Raw genomic sequence first — 25,125 nt, 5'->3', positions numbered from 1 at the left:
CTTTTTCTCTGCATCATTTCATTTTATTACACTTTATTCATAAACAAATAAGATTTGTTTTCTTTCCATATATGTATTTCATAGGTTGTTATCAACATCTGGTGAAAATTCCAAGTAAACAACATCTTTAGAAATGTTTTCTGAGAAAAATGCTGACATGTTGAACACTTATTCTCCCCCTGTATGTATCAAAAACAACATATAATTTGCTAAAGTAGTTTGCTAAAATATAGTTTGCTAAATATAATTATTATTTTTTCTTATATTTAACACACTTTGTGACTGAATTCTTTCCAAAGAATACATTTTTTTTTAATTAATGAAAGGTTATAACATGGTACACTTTACAAACCTTTTTGTTTTTAGGCAAGTTAAGGCAAGTGATCATATCCACTTAGCACATCTGTAATGTATTGAGCTCCTAGGCCATTTAGTGATTTATAGACAAGTAACAATACTTTAAAATCTATTCTGAGTGTAACTGGGAGCCAGTGTAAAGACCTGAGGACAGTTGTGATGTGCTCTGATTTTCTGGTTCTGGTCAGAATCCTGGCCGCAGCATTCTGGATGAGCTGCAACTGTCTGGCTGTTTGTTTAGGAAGCCTAGTGAGGAGGCCATTACAGTAATCCACCCTGCTGCTGATAAAAGCATGAACAGGTTTCTCAATGGAAACAAAACATATCATTCTTGCAATGATTTTCAGATGGTAGTATGCTGATTTAGTTACTGCTTTGACATGACTACTAAAACTTATATCTGATTCTAAAATCACACCAAGAATCTCATCAAGACCTTTTTTGTTGTTTGACCTTTAGAGCCAAGGTATGCATTTACCTTGAGAACCTCATCTCTGTTTTCAATGACTTTCACTTTGTTAAACTGAAGAAAGTTTTGGCACATCCAACTGTTAATTTCATCAATGCATTGGCAGAGGGTGTCAATGGGGCTGTAGTCATTAGGCAATAAAGCTAAGTACATCTAAGTGTCACTTGGCAAGAATGGTCTCCACAAGAACATGGGTCTGTTCTCTGCATTCTTGGAATTGCGAATCTGGCAAGATCTTTTTATTTTAGCCATTTGAGGACTAGGTCAGAAAAAGTGTATTGTTGAATTTTTATATCTGTTACTCTGAAAGATGGGACATTATCTCACCCATTACTTTCATTTAATAATAATATTTTAAGAGCATAATAATAATCTTTTTAGTATTGAAATTTGTAATATATATAAACACTTATAATTACTGGAAACCAAACTGGGAGGCTTCCAATTTAGACTGAAAGTAAAGACTACTTTATAGAGTTTTTAAATTGTCCTCTAAATAGGATTTGCACTGAACATGGGATCTTCTTCAGCCGACGTTTTATATCCTATGTCAGAACATTTATTTTTAAATGTTTTTAAATGTAAAAAAAAATCCTAATTTTTATTTATATGTTTATTTTTTGCAGTGATGCAGTAGAGGAACCATTTATGGAGGAACTTGTTCACTAAACCTTTCTCATAAGAACTTTTTTTCTCAGTATAAAGAAGCTTTTAAACATTTTTGTGCAGTGGAAAGATTCCATGAATAAGCAATAGATGCCAATTGAGAATCTAACTATTAACTTAATGATTTATTTCTTAGCCAGGGCTTGACATAAACTTTTTTGATCACTAGCCACTGTGGCTAGTAGTTTTCCAACATTACTAGCCACTTGCCATTATTACTAGCCACAATTTTGTTGTTGGTAAAATATATTTTATTTGCATAAATTTGATTTTGATATGCTAAAATTAATTTAAACTGTGTGTAATGTCCACATGCCTCCTCACTCATTTCACTTTTTCGTGTGTTATGTATGAGCTTGCTCAATGAGCATGATCAAATGGGCTGTGGTTTCATAGTGTCACATTGCTATTACTTTTTATTTTACATGACTTTTCAGGGCTCAAAATGAAGGGTTTACCAAATGTATCTCTGACCACACCTGTGCGCTCAAGTGATCATCCTCTTGTTGGAGATTCATCTGCCTTCTTTTGCTCACGCGAACACAATTATTTTTGACAGTCATGCTGCTTTTCGATTCTAAGATCACATTAGCACCCATATTGGGCCATCCTTATTGTCAAACCTTTCTTTTAGGAAAACTAATTTAAAAATTATTTTCAACCAGCCGGTGGCCAGTGGGAGCGGCTGTCTTTCCCGCTCCAGTTGAAGTCTACCTGCATTTGGCGGGTTGGTGCCATACCTGTCAACCCTCCCGTTTTTCCCGGAATTCTACTGTATTTTACAGTTCTGTCCCGCTATCATCCCGTAAAGGTATTTTCCTGTATTTCTCCCGTATTTTCTAGTGATGGGTCGTTCTTGAACGATTCGTTCATTTTGAACAAATCTTCAATATGACTCAGAAACTACGAGTCCTCTCAGGGAGTGATTCGTTCATCCGTGCGTGCGCACATTTGTGCAGGTGGTATCGTTCATTTCAAGTCTTTTGAGTCGTTCATCGCGGAAAGGCAGAAGCCAGTCATATGCGTTCAGAGCGGGAAAAAGAATTGATCCGTTGATCTCTCGAGTTCTCTATCAGGTTTGAGTCATTCATTCCTCACAGGCCAATCATATACGTTTAGAGTCGGAAAAAGAATTGATTCGTTCAACTCTCGAGTCCTCGGGTTTGAGTCATTCTGTCACGTGATTAACGAACGACTCAAGAACCAGAAGACTCGAAAGGTGAACTAATTATCATGGCTCCTATCGACTCAGACTGTGTACTTTGGTTAAGATTATTTGTGACTGTCAGTAACATGAACGACCTACTGACATTTGAAGACATGAAGAGGTGAGCTGAGCAAAGAGACAACAATACCTTCATAGACAAAAGAGCAGGTAAACATTGAATTATTTTCTCCTTCTTTTAGTATTCTGTTCATGACTTATTTGACGTGTGATCAACCTTTTGGGCTAGTTGTAAATGTGTTTGGAAGCAATTCGTAACATTTTAATAATATTTTGGAAAATTGAACGAAATGACTCGAAAAAAGATTCGTTCATCTGGATGAACGAGACTCAAAGATCTGAGTCAGTAAAATGATTTGAACTTCCCATCACTAGTATTTTCAGTGTTTCTCTGAAGGGTGGCAAGAAACATTAAAGAGCCGAGCCTCCCTATTCGCAACCCATACCGCCGAACCACCAGGGGCCGCCCCTTGCTCTTAAATGTGAGTCTGTTCTGTGCTTTCGTTTTGTTTAAGCAAGAAAACGCTTTGAAATAAATATAAAATGGAGTGATTCTCCTTCCTTTTCATTACAGTTACCGTCACCCCTCCTATGCAATCCTCAAAACAGTCATAATGGTGCATGACTGTCAGCTGATGCACTCCATAGTGATAAATAGACGATGTTGCCCAAGCGGATTCTGTAAATGCGATTTGAAGCGGAGCGAAAATCTGGCTTTTGGGTGCATGTTTAAACAGACATATACACATAATTAATAATAATAATATCTAAAGATGTCATTCTTGGTGAGAACCCCTTATTATGGTGGGCATATCCCTTATTTTCACATCCCAACGTTGACAGGTATGGCTAGTGGGTCTTAATGTCAAGCCCTGATCTTAACTATTATTGTAAGAGTGCGTGTCGAAGGATATAAATCAACAGGCATATTCCTAATCTCTTTATTAATATTTTACAAGGACAAATTAATTACAATTTATTATAAAATACTGGAAACTGGAAAAAATACTGGATCCTAAACAAAAGCACACAGTATTAACCTTCTAATTCTACATAGTGTCTCACGTGCAAGCAAACCAACGTATTGTTGTTTTTTAGTCATTATTTTAGCCCGTGCTGTGTTTCTTTGTGTCTCCTGAGATCTACTTTGCGCTGGAAGCCTTTGCCACACAGGTCACATCCGAAAGGTTTGAATCCAGTGTGTTTTCTGCTGTGCGTGATGAGGTTTGAACTCTGACTGAAAGCTTTGCCACACACTTGACATTTGTGAGGCTTTTCACCTGCAAAACACAAAGAGTCTTTTAGTCTCGAATAAACACACTATTAGAATATTTATAAATTACACAGTAACTATGCACTGAGACCCCGCCGCGCATTGACTTGTGTCCTCTGTAGTGGACATTTCGTTTTCATGAATTTTCTTTGAATTGTTTGAGCTACTCTTGTCAAGTCCTACTGTGCTGTTCAGAGGACATCTTGGGCTTTCTGGTGATATGTCATTTGATTGGCTGGCATGCTAGGAACCACTTCTTAAGACTGCATCCAAAATGGCCGACATACAAAAAAAGCACATTTTATGGGAAGGAGAGAGGCATGTCATTTTTATTTTTTTTTTACTATTATTATTACTTATATATTTGTTTATTAAAGTGTCAGGAACAATACATTTAGCTTTTAAAGCTGTTAACTTGTTTGTGTTTCAAAATAGCATCCTTTTTTAAATGTGCACTACGGACATCAGTAAATGGACAGGGGACAGAACTAAAGCAGAGAGGATTCTTTATAAGATAGTTAAGAGTAAGTCTGATTTAGAGTCTGACAATCAGACAATTAGAGAGACAATTCGAGAATGACAATCAGTTTTAAATCGCTTTTATGTTAAATTTGTTTTGGCACTTCTCTTTTTTTTCTTTTTTTTTTTTGAGTTCGGCTCTCTTTCAGACTAAACTGTTTCAGAAATTGCAATACAAAAGGAAAAAAAGGCTTTTGTTTTGTTTTTGTTACATAAATATTGGATTGATATCCCTTTACAGCCACGCCCTGTACTGTTTTGTTGTCTGAGGGGCGGTCGTTTTGAACTAAAATGGTCCTGTGGGTACGGTGGCCAGGAAGTTCAAAACAACATTACAAAGTTTGAAACACTTTTACAAAGCTCGAGACAAATTTACATTTTGAAAAACATTTTTACCTATCATCAGACACAATTACATAGGAAAAACTATTTTAACAAGGACGAAACAAATTTACATTTTAGAAAAAAAATTAACATGATGCAAAACACTTTTACAACTCCCGAAACAAATTTACAATTACAGATTCCTTACGGAAAGAGAATGTACCACACACTGGAAGTGACGTGGAATATACCACACACTGGTAGTGACCCGGAATGTAATAGATACACTGGAAAATATCAATAATATCCAGCTCGTTTGTTTGACTTTGTAGACAGGTTTCCACAAGTCTACAGCTATAAAAATCATGGTTTGACCAACTGCGATAAAACATATTAGAGTTATTCTGAGAAAATGTCAGCGTGAGAGTGCGTAGAAACAATGAAAGCACGGCACGTGTTGACTGATAAAGTTATCAAAACCCATCCTAACCTGTAGACCGAATAGCTGTTAGATAGGTCGGTTGATACTTACGCTGAACCTTTTGGCTTGGAATCGAATCCCGTTGATGACATGTCAATTATAATTATTTATTTACATTCATTTTGGTTTATGCTGTTCTGCTGCACAGATATTAAAATCAATAATGTTTACACTGACACTGACAACAAGTAATAAGAATCTTTATTCGGTATGGGCATGTTTTGTTGCTGTGAAAAAGTGATGAATCTGACAATCTGCAAAACGTTAGTTTACATTTGAAAAGAGCCTCAGTTAACACGGAAACCAGTTAAACCGTAACACCGGCTTTATTCGGTTTACTGTTAAGAGTCCTCAAGCAGATATTTACACTGTGTAGACTTGACATCATGTCCACGATTACAGCGTACGAGTGGCCAAATCACTGTATATTTCACAGTAAAGATAAAATTCTAAAAACATTTACAGGACGATAAATAGTGCTGTAAATCTAAATACGGTATTATTTACATTTACATATGTTGTATATGATTTACAGTAAGTTACTGTAGATTCTGCAGGAAATTGTTATCAGTGCATGGATTGTTAAAGCAAGACCCTTTTTAAAATTGTGGATTTTGTGTATTTATAAGCTGCTTTTCCAGTCTAAAGGCTGGTTTATACTTCTGCTTCGAGTTATCGGCGTGATGGATTGTTTATGTATAGGTGTTTATGTTCCTCTGTGTTGAGTTTCTTCACTGGTGTTTAGTTCTTTCTGAGCGCCACCTGAAGCAATAACCGGCGGACGTACAACAACTTTAATTATAAGGTAAACACAAAACAGAAGTTTCCATCTGGAGCTCCTTCACGGGACTCAACACTTGTGTTGTTGCCACGTGTAGTTAAATCTTTCGAGATGTGTGCGTCTGTCACCCACGGTGAGGGCTATGCGACCGCGCGAAGGCTGCGCTGCACCTGCACCATACTCGTGCGCTTGACGCAGAAGTATAAATCTGCCTTAACGGGTCACGAAACACCAAAACAATACGTTTGTACGAAACAATTTTTTACTTGAGAGCTTTTCGCATCTGGAAATTGTGAAATCCAGATTTGCTGCTCGTCTCCTTTTAATAAAGACGCAGCTCCAGTTGGTGTTGATTGTCCTGTCTCTACAGATTTGGTAAGTGTGTGTGCGATCAGCGCCCTTTCTTTGTTCATTCAGATGGCAGGTATAGTTCGTATCGTCAGTAGTATTCTTTCAGTGTTTAAAGACAGACCTTAGGCAAAATGATTTCTAAGTTACTTAGTTTACGTTTATACAATATTATGGGCTGTAAGATCCGCTGTATTTGCTGCTCTCTGAGTGAAAACAAATGAACACTGCAAGCAAACTATTACCAACAGTCTTGTTGAGTTTTCGCCGCATTTTGTGACAGTATAGTCTACACACACACACACGGCTTTCTGACCTACCAAGTGCATCTGAGTTACCGAGAAATACCGAGAGTTTTTTTTCTCTTATATGACGTGCGGCCTCAAACATTTCTTTCTCCTCTGCGTGTGTGTTTGTTTTTCCTCTGTGAAAATCAGCGCGTGCCCAAATGGAAACTCCCATTTTTATTCAAATCCTTCCCTATTTTCCCTCCTCCGACACTCCCACCTAAAGGTGGCCCTTTAATGCAGAGAAAACATCCAAAGTATCTTTATTTAATGGTTACAAACCTCCATTAGTTTCTTTTGTTTCCTTTTTTTTGTTTTTGTTTTTTTTGCTGAACACACAAGAATATAATTTAAAGAATGTTGGAAACCGGTAGCCATTGACTTCTATAGTAGTAAAAACAAATGCTATGAATTTTAATGGTTACCGTATTTCAACATTTTTCAAAATATCTTCTTTTGTGCCCAACAGAATGAAGGAACTCAAAATAAAATTTTATTCTACAAAACTCTGAACTTTTTTCCTCATGACTGAGTGTATAAACGATTCTACAGAAAGCAGTAAAATTCTTTGACTCTAATATATATTAAAAATAATAATAATTTAATCTGACTGCATCCAATGTTCAGATATTTGTGCTGGAAATGTATGCAAATTTACACATTTACTAAAATTAAAAATGCACCATTTGCATAATTGCATTTAATATTTTAAAACATTTGAAATACAAAGAATGTGGTCCCACTTTATATTAAGTGGCCTTAACTACTATAAACTTCCATCAAAAAATAAATACGATGTACTTATTGTCTTCATAATGTATTGCAGAACACTACTGGTGCTCTTGAGGTGTTATACTGGTATAGTACACGTTTGGTGGTATGGGTGAGTTAAGGTGTAAGGGATGGACAACAGTTTAATTAAAGATGTATTTACAGAAATAATTACTACATTCAGGTGTTTAATCAATCATAAGTATAAAGTTAAAGCATATATTTGCACAATAAGTACATTGTAACAAATGATTAATTTCTGTGTAACTACATATTAGTTAAGGCCACTCAATATAAAGTGGGACCAAGAATAAATGTTGTGATTTTTCATGTAATCAAATTAAGTTTTTTTTTTAACTTTACCCGCAGAGGTAGACAGTTCATCTATTTATTCACACTCAAGTGGTTCTAAACTTTAATTAGTTTCTTTTTTTCTGTTTAACACAAAACAAGATATTCTGAAGAAAGTTGGAAAAAAGTAAGCACTGGCATACATAGTAGGAAAAACAACAAAAGAAAAACATGGAAGTCAATATCTATGTTTCCATCCGCCTGTTTTCATGTGCGTATTAGCCAAGATGCGCATCGATTTTGAAAATGAAAAGTACGCGCATAACTGAATAGGGTACACATTTTATACAAAAAGAGATCATTCTTATAAACTACAATGGGAACACATTTGCTGAAAAAACTTCACCATGCGAATTAAAAAAGTCTTGTGATTTTGTTTTAACAGATCATGTGATGATAAAAACGAATGTGATGGACAGATGGACAAACCAGCAGACTGACCACATGTAAAACAGCTGAAATTGTTTTGGTCAGTCAAAAATCCCTCAGCCAAAGTTTGTCATCAAAGTGGTTCAGTATTATTACCTCCCAAAACTGTCCTGAGCGCCTCTAAAATTCATTGTGCTTTCACTTTTCACCTTCTGACGAATGACTATTTTATTAAATTTAAAAGATGCGTTTAAGATCTGATTCCTATAAAAAACCATCAACCTCACTGCCTGGCTGGGATACGATATAAAGTTGGTCTCAGGCCAAACAAGAAGCGCTGCATTAAAGTATATTTTTCCGAGCCATGTGTTTAAAATATTGAAATTAATTTTACCTCAGTATTTTCAATGGAGTTATAGACATTTAACGGGGTTTTCATCTCTTTATAAGCTTTAACAACCAATCGGATGCTTAAGTCTATTTAACTGATTATATTTGAATTACATTACAACATCAATGTTGTAAAAAGGAACCATTCATTCATTCATTCATTTTCTTGTCGGCTTAGTCCCTTTATTAATCCGGGGTCGCCACAGCGGAATGAACCGCCTAAAAGGAACTATATGAAATTAAAAATAGTCACATAAAGCTTCACCAGAAGTTCACCACTGGCTGAAAAACACTAGCTGTGCATGTAATATATTGCTGCCAGTTTAACAGGAGGTGATGAATTTATTCTCTTTGGCTCATTGACTCATTGTATGGAAATGCTGATTTATTTGCAAAAATTTAATGTAATATTCCAGTTTTGCTCTAATTTTAAGTCTAAGTTGTATATTTGGATGGAAACATAGCCATAGGCTGCTTTTTTCCAACATTAGAATATCTTCCTTTGTGTTTAACAGAAGAGAGAAACTCAAAGCGGTTTGGAATAATTGAGCAAATGATGGCCGAATTTTCATTTTTGGGTGCACTATCCCTTTAAATAGTCAAATACATCAGCAGTACTTTTACACAAGAAAATTCACAGTGTCTGTTGTCAAAACCTATTGAAGGCAAGCCTAATGATTAAACGATTAGCCTAAAAAGCATAACAGCTATTGCTAATGCTGACTCTGTGACAGTACACATAAAGAGAGCAAAAGCTCTTTTGTGATTGGCTAAGATGTGCTACGTGTAACCAAGTTGGCATTACAGTTTTTCCAATGGTAAGTAATGATATGTGTCTCCCCATAGTAAGCAAATCTTTGTGTTGAATGCTAAAATGATTCACCTGTATGAATGAACGTGTGCTTCTTCATATCAGATTTCTGATGGAAGCGTTTTCCGCAGTACTGACAGGGATACGGTCTGGTGTCCGAGTGGATGAGAAGGTGCGTGGACAAAGTGGACGATCTCTTAAAGCTTTTGTCACAGATTTTACAGCTGAAGACCCTTTCCTGCAAATAAACGATCATGAGTAAGCTTAGGCTTACAATTCTGACATTACTATTGAATGTTGTGAGGATTAAAGCGTACTTGTGAATGGACGGCTTTATGTTGCTCCAGACTGACGGCGTGGCCGAAGGTTTTGCCACAGATTTCGCAGGCAAAGGGCCTTGTGCCACTGTGTGACCTTCGTACGTGAACTTCCAAGCCATGGGGAGTGGAAAACACCTAATTACAAATTAAAAGCACACAAGTCTTTAGAAGAAAAAACAGTGATTTGTTTGAAACAGTGTAGTTTACATTCATATCTTTAAAGTATAATATTTTATACTTATCAAAATTGTATTGGTCTAAAGCAATTTAGACATAAAATTCTAAATTCTAAAGTCCACAATTTTGACCAAGCATATGAAAATGAAACTTGGATTTCCTATACAAAAAAAAGAAGTAACAGTGTTTATGGCAGTATTGGTTGTCAAATGGATAATGTTTTGATTTTGATTGCCATTGGATAACTCATCCAATTAGATAACGTTTTACTTCAAATACCATGGTCAAACTAGTCAAGTATACATTCTTGCAATTCTGTTTGGTTGACAATTTGGAGTATACATTCTATAATTCTAGGAAAAAAGTTTAAACTGCCCAAACATTTTATCGTCTGTAATTCCAAATTTATATAACAGAAAACTGCAACACACAAATTACTTATTTAGACAAATAAAAGTGTTTTGATTTGGATTGCCAATTGGATAATGCATCCAGTTATGTAGTGTTTTTCAACAAATTCCAAGTTTGATTTTTGGGTAGAGGCACAAAATCATAGTTAATTTGTGGTCAACTACCTGATTTCTCTTTATTTGTAGTAAAAACCAATGCTAATTAGGCTTATATTGTGAGATAGAAACTAAAAACTCTTCATTTTTCTTGCAATCATGTTGCGGAAATGGGTTTTCTAGACAAATACAAGTTGAAGCATATGTATTTAAAAAACAAAATAAAAGTATATTCTTCCTCATGATTCTGTTTAGATTGGCAGTTTTGAGTATACATTCTATAATTCAAAGACAAAAAGTGTAAATTACCCAAACATTTTATCATCTGTATTTCCAAATTTATATAACAGAAAACTGCAGTACACAAATTACATATTTTGACAATTAAAAGTGTTTTGGTTTTGATTGCCAATTATATAACGCATCCAGTTATGTAGTGTTTTACAGCAAATAAAATGGTTGAACTATGGGTAGAGGCACAAAATCTTAGTTAATTTGTGGTCAACTACCTGATTTCTTTTTATTTGTATTAAAAAACATTGCTAATTTAGTTTGAATTACAAGATATGAACTAACAATTCTTTATTTTTCTTGCAATGATGTTGCGGAAATGGGTTTTCTAGACAAATACAAATTCAAGCATATGTATATTTAAAAACAAAAGTATATTTTACTCCAAATTCTGATTAGATTGGCAATTTGGAGGTAAATATTCTGTAATTCTAAGACAAAAAGTGTAAATTACCCAAACATTTTATCATCTGTATTTCCAAATTTATATAACAGAAAACCGCAACACACAAATTACTTATTTAGACAATTAAAAGTGTTTTGGTTTTTGGTTTTGCCAATTGGATAACGCATCCAGTTATATTGTATTTTACAACAAATACCATGGTTGAACTATCGATAAAGGCACAAAATCCTAGTTAATTTGTGGTCAACTATCTGATTTCTCTTTTTTTTTATTGTAGTAAAAACCAATGCTAATTTAGTTGCAATTACAAGATATGATCTAAGAATTTAGATTTTAATTGCCAATCGGATAAATCATCCATTTGGATAATGTTTTACAACAAATGCCATGGTCAAACTAAAATGATGTGGATAGAGTCATAAATCAAAGTTAATTTTTGGTTAACTAAATGATATTTCTTCGTTTAATTCATAGTTAAAACCGTTGCTAATTTAGTTTGAATCACAAGATATAAACTAAAAATTCTCCATTTTTCTTGCAATCGGATTGTGGAAACAGGTTTTTTAGACAAATACAAATTCAGATTGTCAACTTTTAGTAAACATTGTATAATTTTAAGACAAAACTGCTAATTTACCCAAACATTTTATAATCTGTAATTCTATATTTATATAAACTGCGACACGCGAATGACTTATTCTGACAATTAAAAATGATTTTGATTGCCAATTGGATAACTCATCCAATTGGATGATGTTTTACTACAAATACCATGATCAAAAGTAGAACGATGTGGGTATAGTGGTAAAATCAAAGTTCATTTGTGGTCAACTACCTGATTTTGCTTTGTTTAATTCGTTGTAAAAACCATTGCTATTTTAGTTTGAATTGCAAGATAAGAGCTAAGAATTTTTCTTGCTGAAATGGGATTCCTAGACAAATACAAATTCAAGCATATATCTTTTAAAAATAAGTTATAGGTTCAATTACTTTTGGACCCTTAACAAGTGGGAGGCACATATGAAAACTGTTGCAATTCCCAAAGCGTTCACCTGGTTTGGATGTAAAGACCCTCAAATTAAAGCTGACAGTCTGCACATTTTGTTCGTTTAATTTTAAATCGATTGTGTTGGTCTATAGAGCCAAAAATGTTAGAATTGTGTCGATGTACAATTATTTATGGCCCTAACTGTATATAAAACATGCAAACTACATATTCTGACAATTAAAAGTCTAAATTGTGAGGTTTAAGTCGCAGCTACAATTCTGCTTCCATAAGCAGCGGGATTAAATATGAAATTTTTACAAAGAATCGAAAAAAGCCATTTAATTTTGCGACTTTAAGATTTTTTTTTTCCAATGCAGCGACTGATAATAATGCTTGAGTATCTATAAGAAGCAAAATATTCTGAATCTAAATTTTTTATACCTTAGTGCATTTTATGCATTTGTAGGACCCGCTTAGTTGAAGTCGTGTGCACGTCATATCTGACTCTGAATCAGTCTCTGCTACTTTAGTTGACATCTTGAAGTCAGTGTAAAAGCCTCGATTATCCAGCAGGTTAGGGGTCAGGGAGCCATAGTCCTGGTAAAATCGCCTAGATTGTGTTGGTTGGATGAGGAGATGAGCGCTCGGCCTTCTGTCCATAGCATCGTAAACCCCCACTGACGAGTCTGAATCCACAGAAACACGATTGCAGGACTGAATGAGATGCCTGAGCTCAGATGATGAATGAGACCAAACGTATGGACGGAAGGACATGTCGAAAGGCTGAGAGTCGTCTGGAGAAGGAACCGGGCATTTATCCAGATCTACAGTCAGATATGAAAAAGTATAATGAGCTATTTTGCATTACAATGTAGAAAAAAAACTTTGTAGTACAAAAAATTGTTGCATTTATTGGCATAATTACTGTAAAATAGACTTACAGTACACTCAAAACATATTTTTGCTGCTTGTTCAAACTACTTATTTAAAATGAGCTGAAACAACTTTTTTGGGACAACTTAATTGTTTTAAGTTCAATCCATTCAAATTATTTACGTTAACTTAATCGCATAATGGAACCCTAAAACATTTTTATTACTGTTTTATTACAGTAAAAGTGTATATTTTTTTGTTTAACAATTTTATATTGGCTGTGAAGGGCATCCTCTGCGTAAAACATATGCTGGATAAGTTGGTGGTTCATTCCGCTGTGGTGACCCTGATTAATAAAGATACTAAGCCGAAAAGAAAATGAATGATTGAATTTTGTATTTTAAAACTTTACAATTTGTATAAGCACTGCTTTACTACAAATACCATAATTAAGCTTGGGTTATAGCAAAACTAGAGTTGAGTGGTAGTTACCATGCTTTTTTTTTATTAATTTATTTATTTATAGTAAAACAATTGTTAATTCCAGGGTAGATTGTGATATTGATAATGTAAATTGAATCCAATGAAGTATCCTATTAAAATCCTGTAACTTTAGTGTATAAAATACACTGAGAGCCACCATAAGCACACAAAGCTACACACAATGAATCGAAACTCATCAGCTTTTCATGAATCTCAGGTAAATATTGATGATTTGAAGTTGCAAATATAGTGCCAAGCACATAAATTAAAAACACAATCAAGGTAGCACATGACACTATTATAATGAAATAATGTAATACAGCGAGTAGCCCTTTTAAGTTAAAACACAGAGACAGTATTTTCTCCACTTGCTTTGGTTTTACTAACTTAGAAAAATACACTTTTTAATTGTAATCAAAAGACAAATTTGGAGACCTCAAAAATTGTTAGTTTGTCGGTGTAAATTTTACAAAGGAAATGGCTAGTAACACATTTATTTAAACATTAAATTCTTATTTAAAGTATTAAGAATCTATTTGTATTTTTATGTTCATTCTTTGGTTTAGTACAAGTACTTGATTGTTAATGAAGCTTTAACGGTGAAATCTTTCTTTGAATTCTTAAAATATTATAGTCCATGTGTTGTCACCAGTGTTGAGGGTAATGCATTACAAGTAATGTGAGTTTTGTAATCAGATTACTTTTTTCAAGTAACTAAGTTAATTTGAACTTGTAGTACTTGTAGAACTTTAAGTAATGAAGTTGCTAATTTCCCAATGTTTTGGCTTACAGCTCTCCTATCCACATGTTGAGAGAAATTATACATTGCTCAGCATATATTAGTACACCCCTCACAAATCTCACTTTGAAATGTATATTTTTAATAGGAAGCTATACAATATTATATTTGTGCTTATAGATTAGATTAGTTAGTACCAAAGCCAAATCTGGAGCTTATCCAACAAAATAACTTATGATAACGGTAACAAAAAAAAACTAGAACACCCAAATGTATGTTACATTAAAATATTAAATACAAATTCTAGAGAAGCAAAAAAAATTCAAAATTCAGTTTAAATTTTGTAGGTTGTAATTTTTTTTTACAATGTTTTGCTTTAATTTAATTGTATTATCTTTTAATTTTTAAATATGTTTGGTGACAAAAAGTATTATTTTAATAAATATAGGCCTATCTGTTGAATAAATCTGTTTTGTTTAAATGCACCAAAATACATTGCCTATATTCACTGAGAAATGGAGAAAATATTAATTTAATGTGGTGTACTGCAATTATGCTGAGCACTGTAAGTCCAGATGTGTTGTTTACGATGTTGTAACATGATACCTTATGTAGCCCTAACATAAATCTGAATTCACTCTCACTTACACAATAACTAATTTAGTATCCTGTAAACAGTATAAAACATAAAATGCAATCTCAGAATATTAATTTCTCAAGAATGCTTCAATTTTCGAAGTCTTTTAAAACCTATATATTGTCCAAATGTTAAAAAGCAGCACCACTGAAAGCTATTTTAACTGCACCTCAACTGTACAGACGTGACCTTTTCTTCAGCCTGAGGTTTATTCACGTCACATTTCACTTTTGGTGTAAAAGGGCATTATATCTGTTTTTTTTAAACCAAGTTTTTAAACTATTATTACAAACATGCAAGCCAAGCACAACTAATGCAAGATAACCCATGAAGGCCTCATTACATTTCCTTAAAAAGTAAATAGTTAACAAATGTAATTACTTTGTAAAAAAAGCAACACAAGACTGTAATGCATTACTTTTGAAAGTACCTTTCCCCGACACTTGCGATCACATTTCTGTTTCTCGTTTTAGGGTTTGTCTGATTGATTCAGTGCAGCTCATTAACCATATCTAATGGCATAACGGCAGGCATAAGTCTAATGGCAGGCGAATTGACTCTTTTGCCTGTGAAATTAAATTAAAAAAAAAAAAAAGTTCCATGTCAGTGCCAAAATATGCATTTGGAACATTATTTTTAAGAAAAGTACACCATTTATCTAACTGCCTAGTAGGCTAGCCTATATACCCTGTAAAAAGTTTTTATTGGAGAAAAAACATAAAATAATGGCCGTTAAATTACAGAAGTTGAACAGAAGTTTAAATGTAAATAAATCTGTATTTTAACGGATGTTATTTTACAGTACATTTCTGTAATTTAATGGCCGTTATTTTACATTTTTATGGCACCCCACCTGCCGGAAAAGAAAAAAAGGTAAAATTACAGAATTGTATTATTTTTTTTTTTTTTTTTTTTTTTTTTTTTTTTACAGTGTAGGCTATCCATACTGCTGCTCATTCTGATTTGTATTTAGGGGAGAGTGGGGACAGTTGCAACACTTTTTGCATTTCCTTAAGTTTATCAGAGACAATGTTTTTTGAAAACCCCAAATTTTAGTATAAAAACCAACATCTATTAGACACCCACCCACATTGCTATAATATATGATAAAATATGCAGAATTTAAAATTGTACAGACACAGTCAAATGTTGCAACTGACCCCGAGCATGGGGACGGCTGCAACAACCCACAGGGACAGTTGCAACATTCATTTAAATGTTATAATAAACAATCTAAAACATCAGGTTTGATTTTATTTTATTTATTCTATTTATTTTTATTTATTTATTTTTGTAAACAGACTAAATGTAAATTGGTTAAACTGTTAAATGTGTTAAATTGGCCAAATAAATACAGACTTAAAAGAATAAGCAACAGCCAATAATCAGTCCTAAAAAAAAATCTAGACTGAACCTTTACTAAACCCCTTCTTAGAACTTTGAAATGAATTAATTGATCAAAGATCTTTTTTAAAATTAAATTACATTGAAACTGATCAAATTTAATTTGTACATTTTTAATATGGCAAGCGTTTAGTTGAAATTTGTCATTGGGGACAGATGTCAACCCTGAATAAACTGTCAATGCTAAGGAGACATAATAGATTTAACGCTTGATAGCTATACCTTTAAAACCAAGAAAACAGTGATTTAAATTATACAAATGAACAATGTTTCACACACACACACACACACACACACACAAAACTAATTAGACAGTATGAGAAATTTTCTTAACATAAAAAATTACTCTTTTACCTCAAAATGGGTTTTATACTGAAGGAATGGTCACATATGGGTAATTTCTCTCAGATTAAAAAGGCATCTAACTGAGACTATGTAGTGTGAATATTATCACTCTCATTCCTGAATGGAGGAATAAGATGTCTTGTTGCAACTGCATCATGTTGCAACCATCCCCACTCTTTTCTAATGTATAGCCTAATACGTTCACATTTTTTGTAAAGATTCTCTGAAATAATTATTGTGAAAATACAAATACAGTTTAATTTTACAGTTTAAGCTAGAACAGACCCGGCGAGGTTCCTGATGACAGGGGTCTCCAGAAGTCCTCATAGTCGGATGAGCGGTCACACACACTGCCCTCGCAGCTCAGCGGGGACTGTTGAGAAGACTGATCTGCCGTGCACACCATGCTGGCTTTAGGGGACTGATTGCCCACATCCAGCGGGCTTTCAGGAGCCTGTCCGGTTTGACTTTCTAAACCCAATTGAAAATTAACAATGCGATAATAAATAGAAATATAAATTTTAACGTTGATATAAACGTCGTACCTTGGCAAGTGAGAAGTTTCTCGATTGAGATGCAGTTGTCATCCAGGTAACGGGGCTGATGATAACTGTGCGCCCGTTTGCTCTTCACCAAAAATGACCTCGGCATGTTTACTCTCCGTTATCAGCTTCAGGGTCACCAATCACTCACAGCTCTCCAATCTAGCCTGAAAATGGCACAAAAATATGGATTCAGTCCCAAGAGCGCTGGTGTGAAAAAGTGCACCTGATGTTCACTGAACTCAGAACAGCAGGTCTGTCAAATCTCTATCGTGCGGCCTTTAGCAATCAAAACCTCCCAAATAAAGCAAAAGCTATTTGAAGTCGAGGAACCGCACGGCGCACTTTGTTATAAGGCTTCTTTGGGAACTTGATCTTATTTAGTAAGCTGATCCACCGTCAGCATGATACATCAACCTCGCGTTACGTCCAAGTAACAGCCTGCAAATGGAGCCCAGGGTATTATTGCCAATAACTAATTGACTTTGTTTTGGTCGCTAATAACCTGATGGCGAAGTTTAAAGAACATCAAACTCCGAGCAGGCCATAAAATACATTCGACACCGCAAATTTATAGGCATATCCCACTAATAATAAGGAAGAAAACAATTAGGTCAATTAGAGTAGCCTATATGGCATATTAAACACGAACAGAATTTTCTCACGCACACTGTTGGGATATATCAGGACGACTTTAGGAATATGATGTTCTTCTTTGTATTTATACATGAAGTCAATAAAGTAGCCTATAAAATGTGACCGCATTCATCATGAAATACAATTTATTCGTTATTCATTATTAATGTAGCCTACCCTCAAAAAATGACTTGTTCAAACTACTTATCTAAAATGAGCTGAATCAACCCAACTCTTCAGGTTTTTTGAGGGGTAACTCAATTGTTTTATGTTCAATCCACTTAAATTTATAAAAACGATTAAGCTAATAGATTTCTGTTGGGACAAGAATTGTGTGGAATCCAGCATTTTTACAGTGTATGGGATATATCGCCACTGTATGGCCTCAGAAAATTATTAGAATTATTAGAATATTAGATTATTCACTTTGGCCCATGTGTAAATCGTATAAAATGTTTTTTTAACACTTATTATGCGGCAATAACATATTTCATCTCATTACAAAAAAAAAAATAACAAAGACGAAAACATCAAAGAAAAAAACGATTACTGAATTAAAATATTTGTAAAGTATAAACATAAAAAATAAAATAATAAAGTATTATATAATTATCAAATAAATACTCATGATATAAAAGTTCATTTTCTACAATAGCAGAGTTTTTGTTACTTTTTTTAAACAAATGCTGATGACAGAATCCCTTAGGGTGATTAATTTCAGAAGCATTTTTTTAGATCAGAGAATGAAACTTATAGGCCTAGTCAACATTACAATGTTAAAAATGTTACATGTTCTATTTTGTCTTGAATCTTATAAAAACCCTCCACAAAGATCAAATAGCCTAATGTTAAATGAATTAAAAAATCTCCTAGCACCCCCTTGCGGACCCCACATTGCGGTCCTCGGACCCCATTTAAACTAAGGCATTAGACTGCGTATTCTTTTATCTGTAGTAAAGTAATCCAATGGTACCAACATAAATAAGACAGTCTAGCTATGAAGTGACCGGACACATCAGCTTCAGAACCCAGCAGTGAGATGTTGGATTGAATGAGGAGGTGCACCGACTCGCTCACAATTTCTGAATTGAAACACCCTCTGTAATCATTTCTATTCATAATACAAATTTTTGTAGACATTTAGAATTAAAATCAAAAGATGTGTAAAAAAATATGTATCTAGAAACTAGACAAACTCTTCAAGGAGCTTGATTAGTGCGTCAATGAAACTTTACCCAAAAAACGAACAAATAAAAGTGACTTCTTTTCAGAATAAAATACAAGAGTAAATTAAATGATATCATTTCTAAAAGAATCTGTTGCCATTACAGTGTGCATTGGGTCAGTTTTGAGCTGTCCTGAGTGAGGACGGGACTCACCTGTTGCTGTGCGCTCCTGTGTCCCGCTATAGAGATGAGTGGAGTGGAGTTTAATGCTGTGCTGCTCTGTCTCCGGCCACAGTGGCGCAAACACGCGCCTTAAATACACATTAGAACTTCCTGAACGCGACCGTGTTTGATCACGTCTCTCTCACACACACACATTTCACCTCATTTTCGGACGTGTCCGCAGCTATACACGACCTCCTGCGTTTTCTGTCAGCTAAAAGAGGACATCGTGAAAATGGAGCAAACTGCGTGCGATGATGTGGCCTGACTCTTCTTGACGCCCAGTGATCTAAATCACATTAGGATTTTTGACTTGTTCCGTGTGGGACGATTTTATATTTGTTCCAGGTGTGGTTTACGGCAATTATTCTTCCAGGAATAACATCCAGCCGACGCAGGGTGTTATTGCATATTCAAAAATACAGTCAAATTCATAAAGAAAATTACTTGAATACCTCCTAATTAAATGTGAGGCTTCTTGCTGCACCGTTAAGCTCCAAAAAGATTCATTTAAAGGCATTTAAAATGTAAATAATAAATACTTTATAGACCACTTCAATGTGGTAATGTCGTTGGCTCATGAATATTACCTGCTTGTTGTCAAACTATTTCATAACTGTAAGATAAGGCAATTCAATCATAACCTAATGTTAAAACAGCTATCATAGCATTATTTATCTATATGTGGCTTTTTGGGGGTTCTTGGAAGCTATAGAAATTAAAAATGTAATACAGGAAATATGTTGGGACCAACGTTTTTGTTTACATCTCTCAAAATGGTCAATAAATGTGTGGTGTACAAAAATATTCGACAAATATAAAATATTAACTTAATTCACATAATGCAAATTATACTAAATAACACGCATGTACGAATTTTTAGCTTTAAAATTAATATTTTTTAATTGGTAATATTTTGCAAGAACATAAGAGAATGATATTATTTACTACACAGGTAGTGTTACATTAAAATACTCCCATGTTTCACACTTTAAAGTTCATTATGACACTAACAAAAACATCATTTAATTTAAAAATGTAGCAAGACACTATAAAATAAAAACATAACCTAATCTTAAAAATTTTATATACAGTCAACAGAGGTGGATTTAGTGATTTGGGAGCCCTAAGCAATTCCAGCCATGGGGTCTAAAAGTTTGTACTTAATTTTATTCTTAATTGATTTATTTATATCACTCAATCACCTTTTCTATATTTTGACTTTTTGCAAAATAATAACAACATGTAAAGTATCTTTTCAAATGATTTGTTTCATCATTTCACAACTAAAGTCGTATATCAACTATTTTTTTTTTATAGTTTTAATTATGTTGTAATTAAATATTTTACTTTTTTAAATTACGTTTTTAAAACTAAATTTTTTCCTAATTTGACTGCTGGACTGCTCCATGATTGAGGATGGGGGACACATTTGCGCAGAACAAAAAAAAATGTAACTTTTTTTTTAGACTCCTGTCATACAAAATATGATAAAAAATTATTTATTTATTCATTCATTCATTCATTCATTTACTTTTCGGCTTAGTCCCTTTATTAATCTTGGGTCGTCACAGCGGAATGAACCGCCAACTTACCCAGCATTTGTTTTACGCAGCGGATGTCCTTTCAGCTGCAACCCATCTCTGGGAAACATCCATACACACTCATTCACAGACATACACTACAGACAATTTAGCCTACCCAATTCACCGCATGTCTTTGGACTGTGAGGGAAACTGGAGCACCCGGAGGAAACCTACACGAATGCAGGGAGAACATGCAAACTCCATGCAGAAACGCCAACTGACCCAGCCGAGGCTCGAACCTGCGACTTTCTTGCTGTGAGGTGACAGCACTACCTATTGCCCCACTGCGTCGCCCTGATAGAAAATTATGCTATATATAATTAATAGGTATAATTTATACTTCAGGCATCACGGTGGTGGAGTGGGTATAGCACGATCGTCTCACAGCAAGAAGGTCACTGGTTCGAACCTCAGCTGGGTCAGTTAGCATTTCTATGTAGAGTTTGAATGTTCTCCCCATGTTTGTGTGAGTTTCTTCCAGATGTTCTGGTTTTAATTCACCTGTACTGCTTGTCTTTGGACTGTGGGGGAAACCAGAGCACCCGGAGAAAGCCCACAAGAACACGGGAAGAACATGCAAACTCCACATAGAAATGCCAACTGCCCCAGCCAGAACTCAAACCAGCAACCTTTTTGCTGTGAGGCAACAGTGCTAACCACTGAGTCACCATGTCGTCCCTCTTATAACTTGCAATTTACTGTCTACTAAATCTGTGACTTTTACAGCGGCGAGGAAATCACTCAAACACACACTCATTCTGCTGTAATCTCTGTTGCTCTGAATTTTCAGGATTCAGGAGTACAATATTCATGGCTGACAATCAGTAAATAACAGCAGTTTCTCTTTGCAAAGTACTTGACATTTTAAGAATCTAAGATCTAAGAAAGAGAAAATCTTGTCACATTGAAGTGTCAAAACTGACAGTGTGTGTGCTCATGACACTCGATGTGTTGCAGTGTGTTCGAGTGTGAATCAGTGGATGCTGCAGCATGTGGGTCGAGCTCTACAGTGTGCGGCTGGAGCCAGAGTGACGGGACGGCTGGGCGCAAGGGCCATTTTTAGGTGTCCTTGTGCTCCAGAGAGGCGGATGTGGAGGGTTGACAAGATGACGGAGCACACTTGGGGAAAGTCTGAATCTGTGAAGAAAGAGATCAATTTAAACATTTTTTTCAGGGTTAGTTCACCTATAAAGGAACTTTTACTCATTTGTTACTCCCCCTCAAGTGGTTCCAAACCTAAATATGAGTTTCCTTATTGCTGAGGACAAAAGAAGATGCTTTGTAGAATGTTAGAATCCAGTAACCATTTACTTTAATGGCAGCAAAAACAAATACTATGGAAGTCAATGGTTTCGGTTTCAAAATGATCTTCTTTTGTGTCCAACTGAAAGTCAAGGGTGAGTAAATGCTGACAGGATTTTCAGTTTTGGGTGAACTGTCCCTTTAATGAAAATATAATGAAACTTGTCTCATAATTTATTCAAAGCTGAATAAACAAATTTAAAATTTAAAATAAATTTGAGTTTAAACAAAGCTGGTTAGATTACCTTCAAAATGTAATCAGTTATTGATTACAAAATACATGACAAAATCAGTAATATAATCTCTTAGATTACACATTTATGATAATGTAATTGGATTACATTTTAATCATGTAATGGATTACATTTAGATTACTTTTTGTAATTTCCCTTTCTTGATGTCACAAGTATAATTTAACACTGAATAAACCAAAAATCATGGTATAGTTTTAAAATTAGGTACATTTAAAACAGCAACCTACAGAAGAAGTTTAATTTCTACATCAAATATTTAACTATAAGTGAATAACACAGTATATATGAACAATAGCAAATGCAAAAAAACTCAAACATTTAAGCGGCTTGTTTATTATGAAAAAATGCATACATTTTTAAAAAAAGATTTGAGTTGTGAGAAAATGACTGCCGATTCGTAAATACTTTCAAATAGTGTAATCCATTAAAAAGTAACTGCAGTCTGACTCTAACTACAATGTGATTTTTGTAATCTGATTACATAATCCAGATTACATACATCCAGTGGTGGAAAGAGTACTGAGAAATCATACTCAAGTAAAAGTACCATTACTTGCCTAAAAATGTAGTGTAAGTAGAGTAAAAGAATCTGTTGTAAATATTACTCAAAGTATGAGTAAAAAGTAGCCATTTTAAAAGTAATCAAGAATAGTAAGTAGTGAGTATTACACATTCAAAAGTTGACGCGTTTAATGTAATTTGTGCATGTGTGTTTAAACGTAACATTCTGTAGTGCATCAAGTTATTGCCCAGCAGGCACACAACATCATAAGACATTAACATAGGTTAGATTGTCTAGCCACCGTCTAAGGACAACGTTATTTGTTCAATAACAACATTAAATGATGTTGATATGTGGTTATGGTTGTGTTGAAAAGTGACCAAAATCCAATGTCCAGCAAACATTCAACATCATTTTGGCATCATATGCTGACACTTCCATGATTTTCATGGAAAAACAAAATGCAACATCCCCATGACACTGGGGTACAACTTCACTCTGACATCATGTTGACATCTTGTGCCTGCTGGATGTTTAAGGCCATTTCGATCATCACACAGTAAACATCTGTCATCTTCTCATCAATGACATGCATCATAACAGTCTGGGTCAATGCATGTAAAGATTTTGGACATCTTGTAAACTTTTAATGCTTCCAAACAGTTTGCTGCAATTATAAAGCGCACATGTTTTTAGATAGGGGTGGGTATCGTTTGGGGTTATTTCAATACCAGTGCTCAATCGCTACTTTTAAAATGGTAAACAGTGCCAAAACGGTGGCTTTTTAGCCACAAAATTATTTGACAAAATATATATTTTAATTATTATATCTGAACAATATAATTATATATTTATAATAAGTTTAAAGTAAACATTAATTCATATATTTATATATTTAGATTGCAATAATATATTTTTTTGACCAACCCTATTTTGAGGTAGTTCATTATGAGGCGATATACCTTCTATGTGAGATTTGATTGGACAGATTTCTAATCCCCATAGACAAGAAAAAGTAAAGTAGTGACTGCAGGTTGAAGAAAAGTAGTGGAGTAAAAGTACTGATTACTGCACAAAAATGTACTCAAAGGAAAGTAAAAGTACACATTTTTAAAACTACTTACTAAATTACAATTCCTGAGAAAATTCCTGAGAAAACTCAATTACAGTTGTATTTGTAATTAGTTACTTTACACCGCTGCATACATCAAGCTACTTACATCCAAGTAAGTAATCCAGTGATTAGTTTCAGCTTGCATTCAGTTCCATTGTGTGTGTGTTTTTTTTTTTGTCCATAATATGGATATCAATGAAACAATTTTCTGCTAAAACAACAACCTTTTGTGCTGCAGGTTTTATGGGTTTGGAACGAGAAGATGAGTAAAGGATAACAGAATTTAAATGAACTTTCTCTTTTTTTAATCAGTGGAACTTTTTAAATCAGCACTAAAAATTCTACACAAACGGTGCTTTAATGATGTATTTAGCAGTTCAAGCTTTACATTCAAACAATTTCCTGTTCATGTGGATCTAAAAAAACGACTAGAACATTGGATTATTCATGCCATGCCAGTAGTTGGCAATGTTTCAACTTATAATACACACGTTACACTGTAATTAGTTACTTTACTTAAAAAAGTAGGTTCACCTCAAGACAGTTTGATATTTTATTGATTTAGTGGCTAATTCATATTAATTACTATTATCTCATTTGTACATTTTAGTACAATTTTCTCATCTCCTGATGAGGGTGGGATTTGGGGACATTTCGTCACCTTGGAATTATAAGGTTCTATCTGAATTTTGAATGATTTTGAGACATTGAGCTTCAAAGTTTTTTAATTCAATATCAAAACAGTATGTGTGTAACTATTCTTTTTAATATAAACAACTTATAAAAAAATCCCATTATGTAAATGAGATGATTTAATAAGAATATATCAATAACTCAATTTTGGCAAAAATGTCAGATAAGAACTTTATTATTACTTTATTATTAATTTAATTTTAAGGTGATGATGTCTCACTTTAAAAAAACAAAATCTTACATTTTTCATACAAATGATATCATATAGGATGGCATGGTCACTCAGTGTTTGGCAAGAATGTTGCTAGTTCGAGTCCTAGGTGGACCAGTTGGCAGTTCTGTATGGAGTTTGCATGTTTTCCTTGTGTTCGCATGGGTTTCCTTCTGGTGCTTTGGTTTCCCCCACAGTCTAAAGACATGCAGTACAGGTGAATTGATCGTAGTGAGAGTGTGTGTGATTGAGTGTATGGGTGTTTTCCCATTACTGGAATGCGGCTGGAAGGGCATCCACTGTGTA

At 34.3% G+C, this 25,125-nt stretch overlaps 2 protein-coding genes across 8 annotated transcripts in view; both read right to left on the bottom strand.

Annotated features, from left to right (window-relative positions):
- Positions 1-3,644: 3,644 nt before the first annotated feature.
- gfi1aa (growth factor independent 1A transcription repressor a) overlaps positions 3,645-25,125 on the bottom strand; it is a 40,486-nt gene continuing 19,005 nt past the window's right edge. The window contains exons 2-8 of one of the 2 annotated variants that reach the window (XM_087239459.1): positions 22,799-22,888; positions 17,137-17,638; positions 16,877-17,062; positions 12,552-12,934; positions 9,740-9,877; positions 9,495-9,660; positions 3,645-3,997 (exon numbers count right to left, since the gene is read on the bottom strand). In XM_087239459.1, the coding sequence (XP_087095585.1) occupies positions 3,819-3,997; positions 9,495-9,660; positions 9,740-9,877; positions 12,552-12,934; positions 16,877-17,062; positions 17,137-17,242 (1,158 nt within the window). In that variant the 5' untranslated portion in view covers positions 17,243-17,638; positions 22,799-22,888 and the 3' untranslated portion in view covers positions 3,645-3,818. 2 annotated transcript variants of the gene reach the window in all.
- The window catches only part of evi5a (ecotropic viral integration site 5a), a 50,033-nt gene continuing 46,400 nt past the window's right edge, over positions 21,493-25,125 (bottom strand). For all 6 annotated transcript variants that reach the window (XM_087240473.1, XM_087240475.1, XM_087240474.1 and 3 more), the window contains one exon: positions 21,493-21,880. In XM_087240473.1, the coding sequence (XP_087096599.1) occupies positions 21,803-21,880 (78 nt within the window). In that variant the 3' untranslated portion in view covers positions 21,493-21,802. The remainder of the gene's footprint in view (positions 21,881-25,125) is intronic.

Source organism: Danio rerio, chromosome 2 (assembly GCF_052040795.2).
Source record: "Danio rerio strain M-AB ecotype USA chromosome 2, GRCz13ab, whole genome shotgun sequence".
NCBI lineage: Eukaryota > Metazoa > Chordata > Actinopteri > Cypriniformes > Danionidae > Danio > Danio rerio.
The sequence above is the reverse complement of the archived record's forward strand: the minus strand, read 5'-3'. Positions and strand labels throughout refer to the sequence as shown.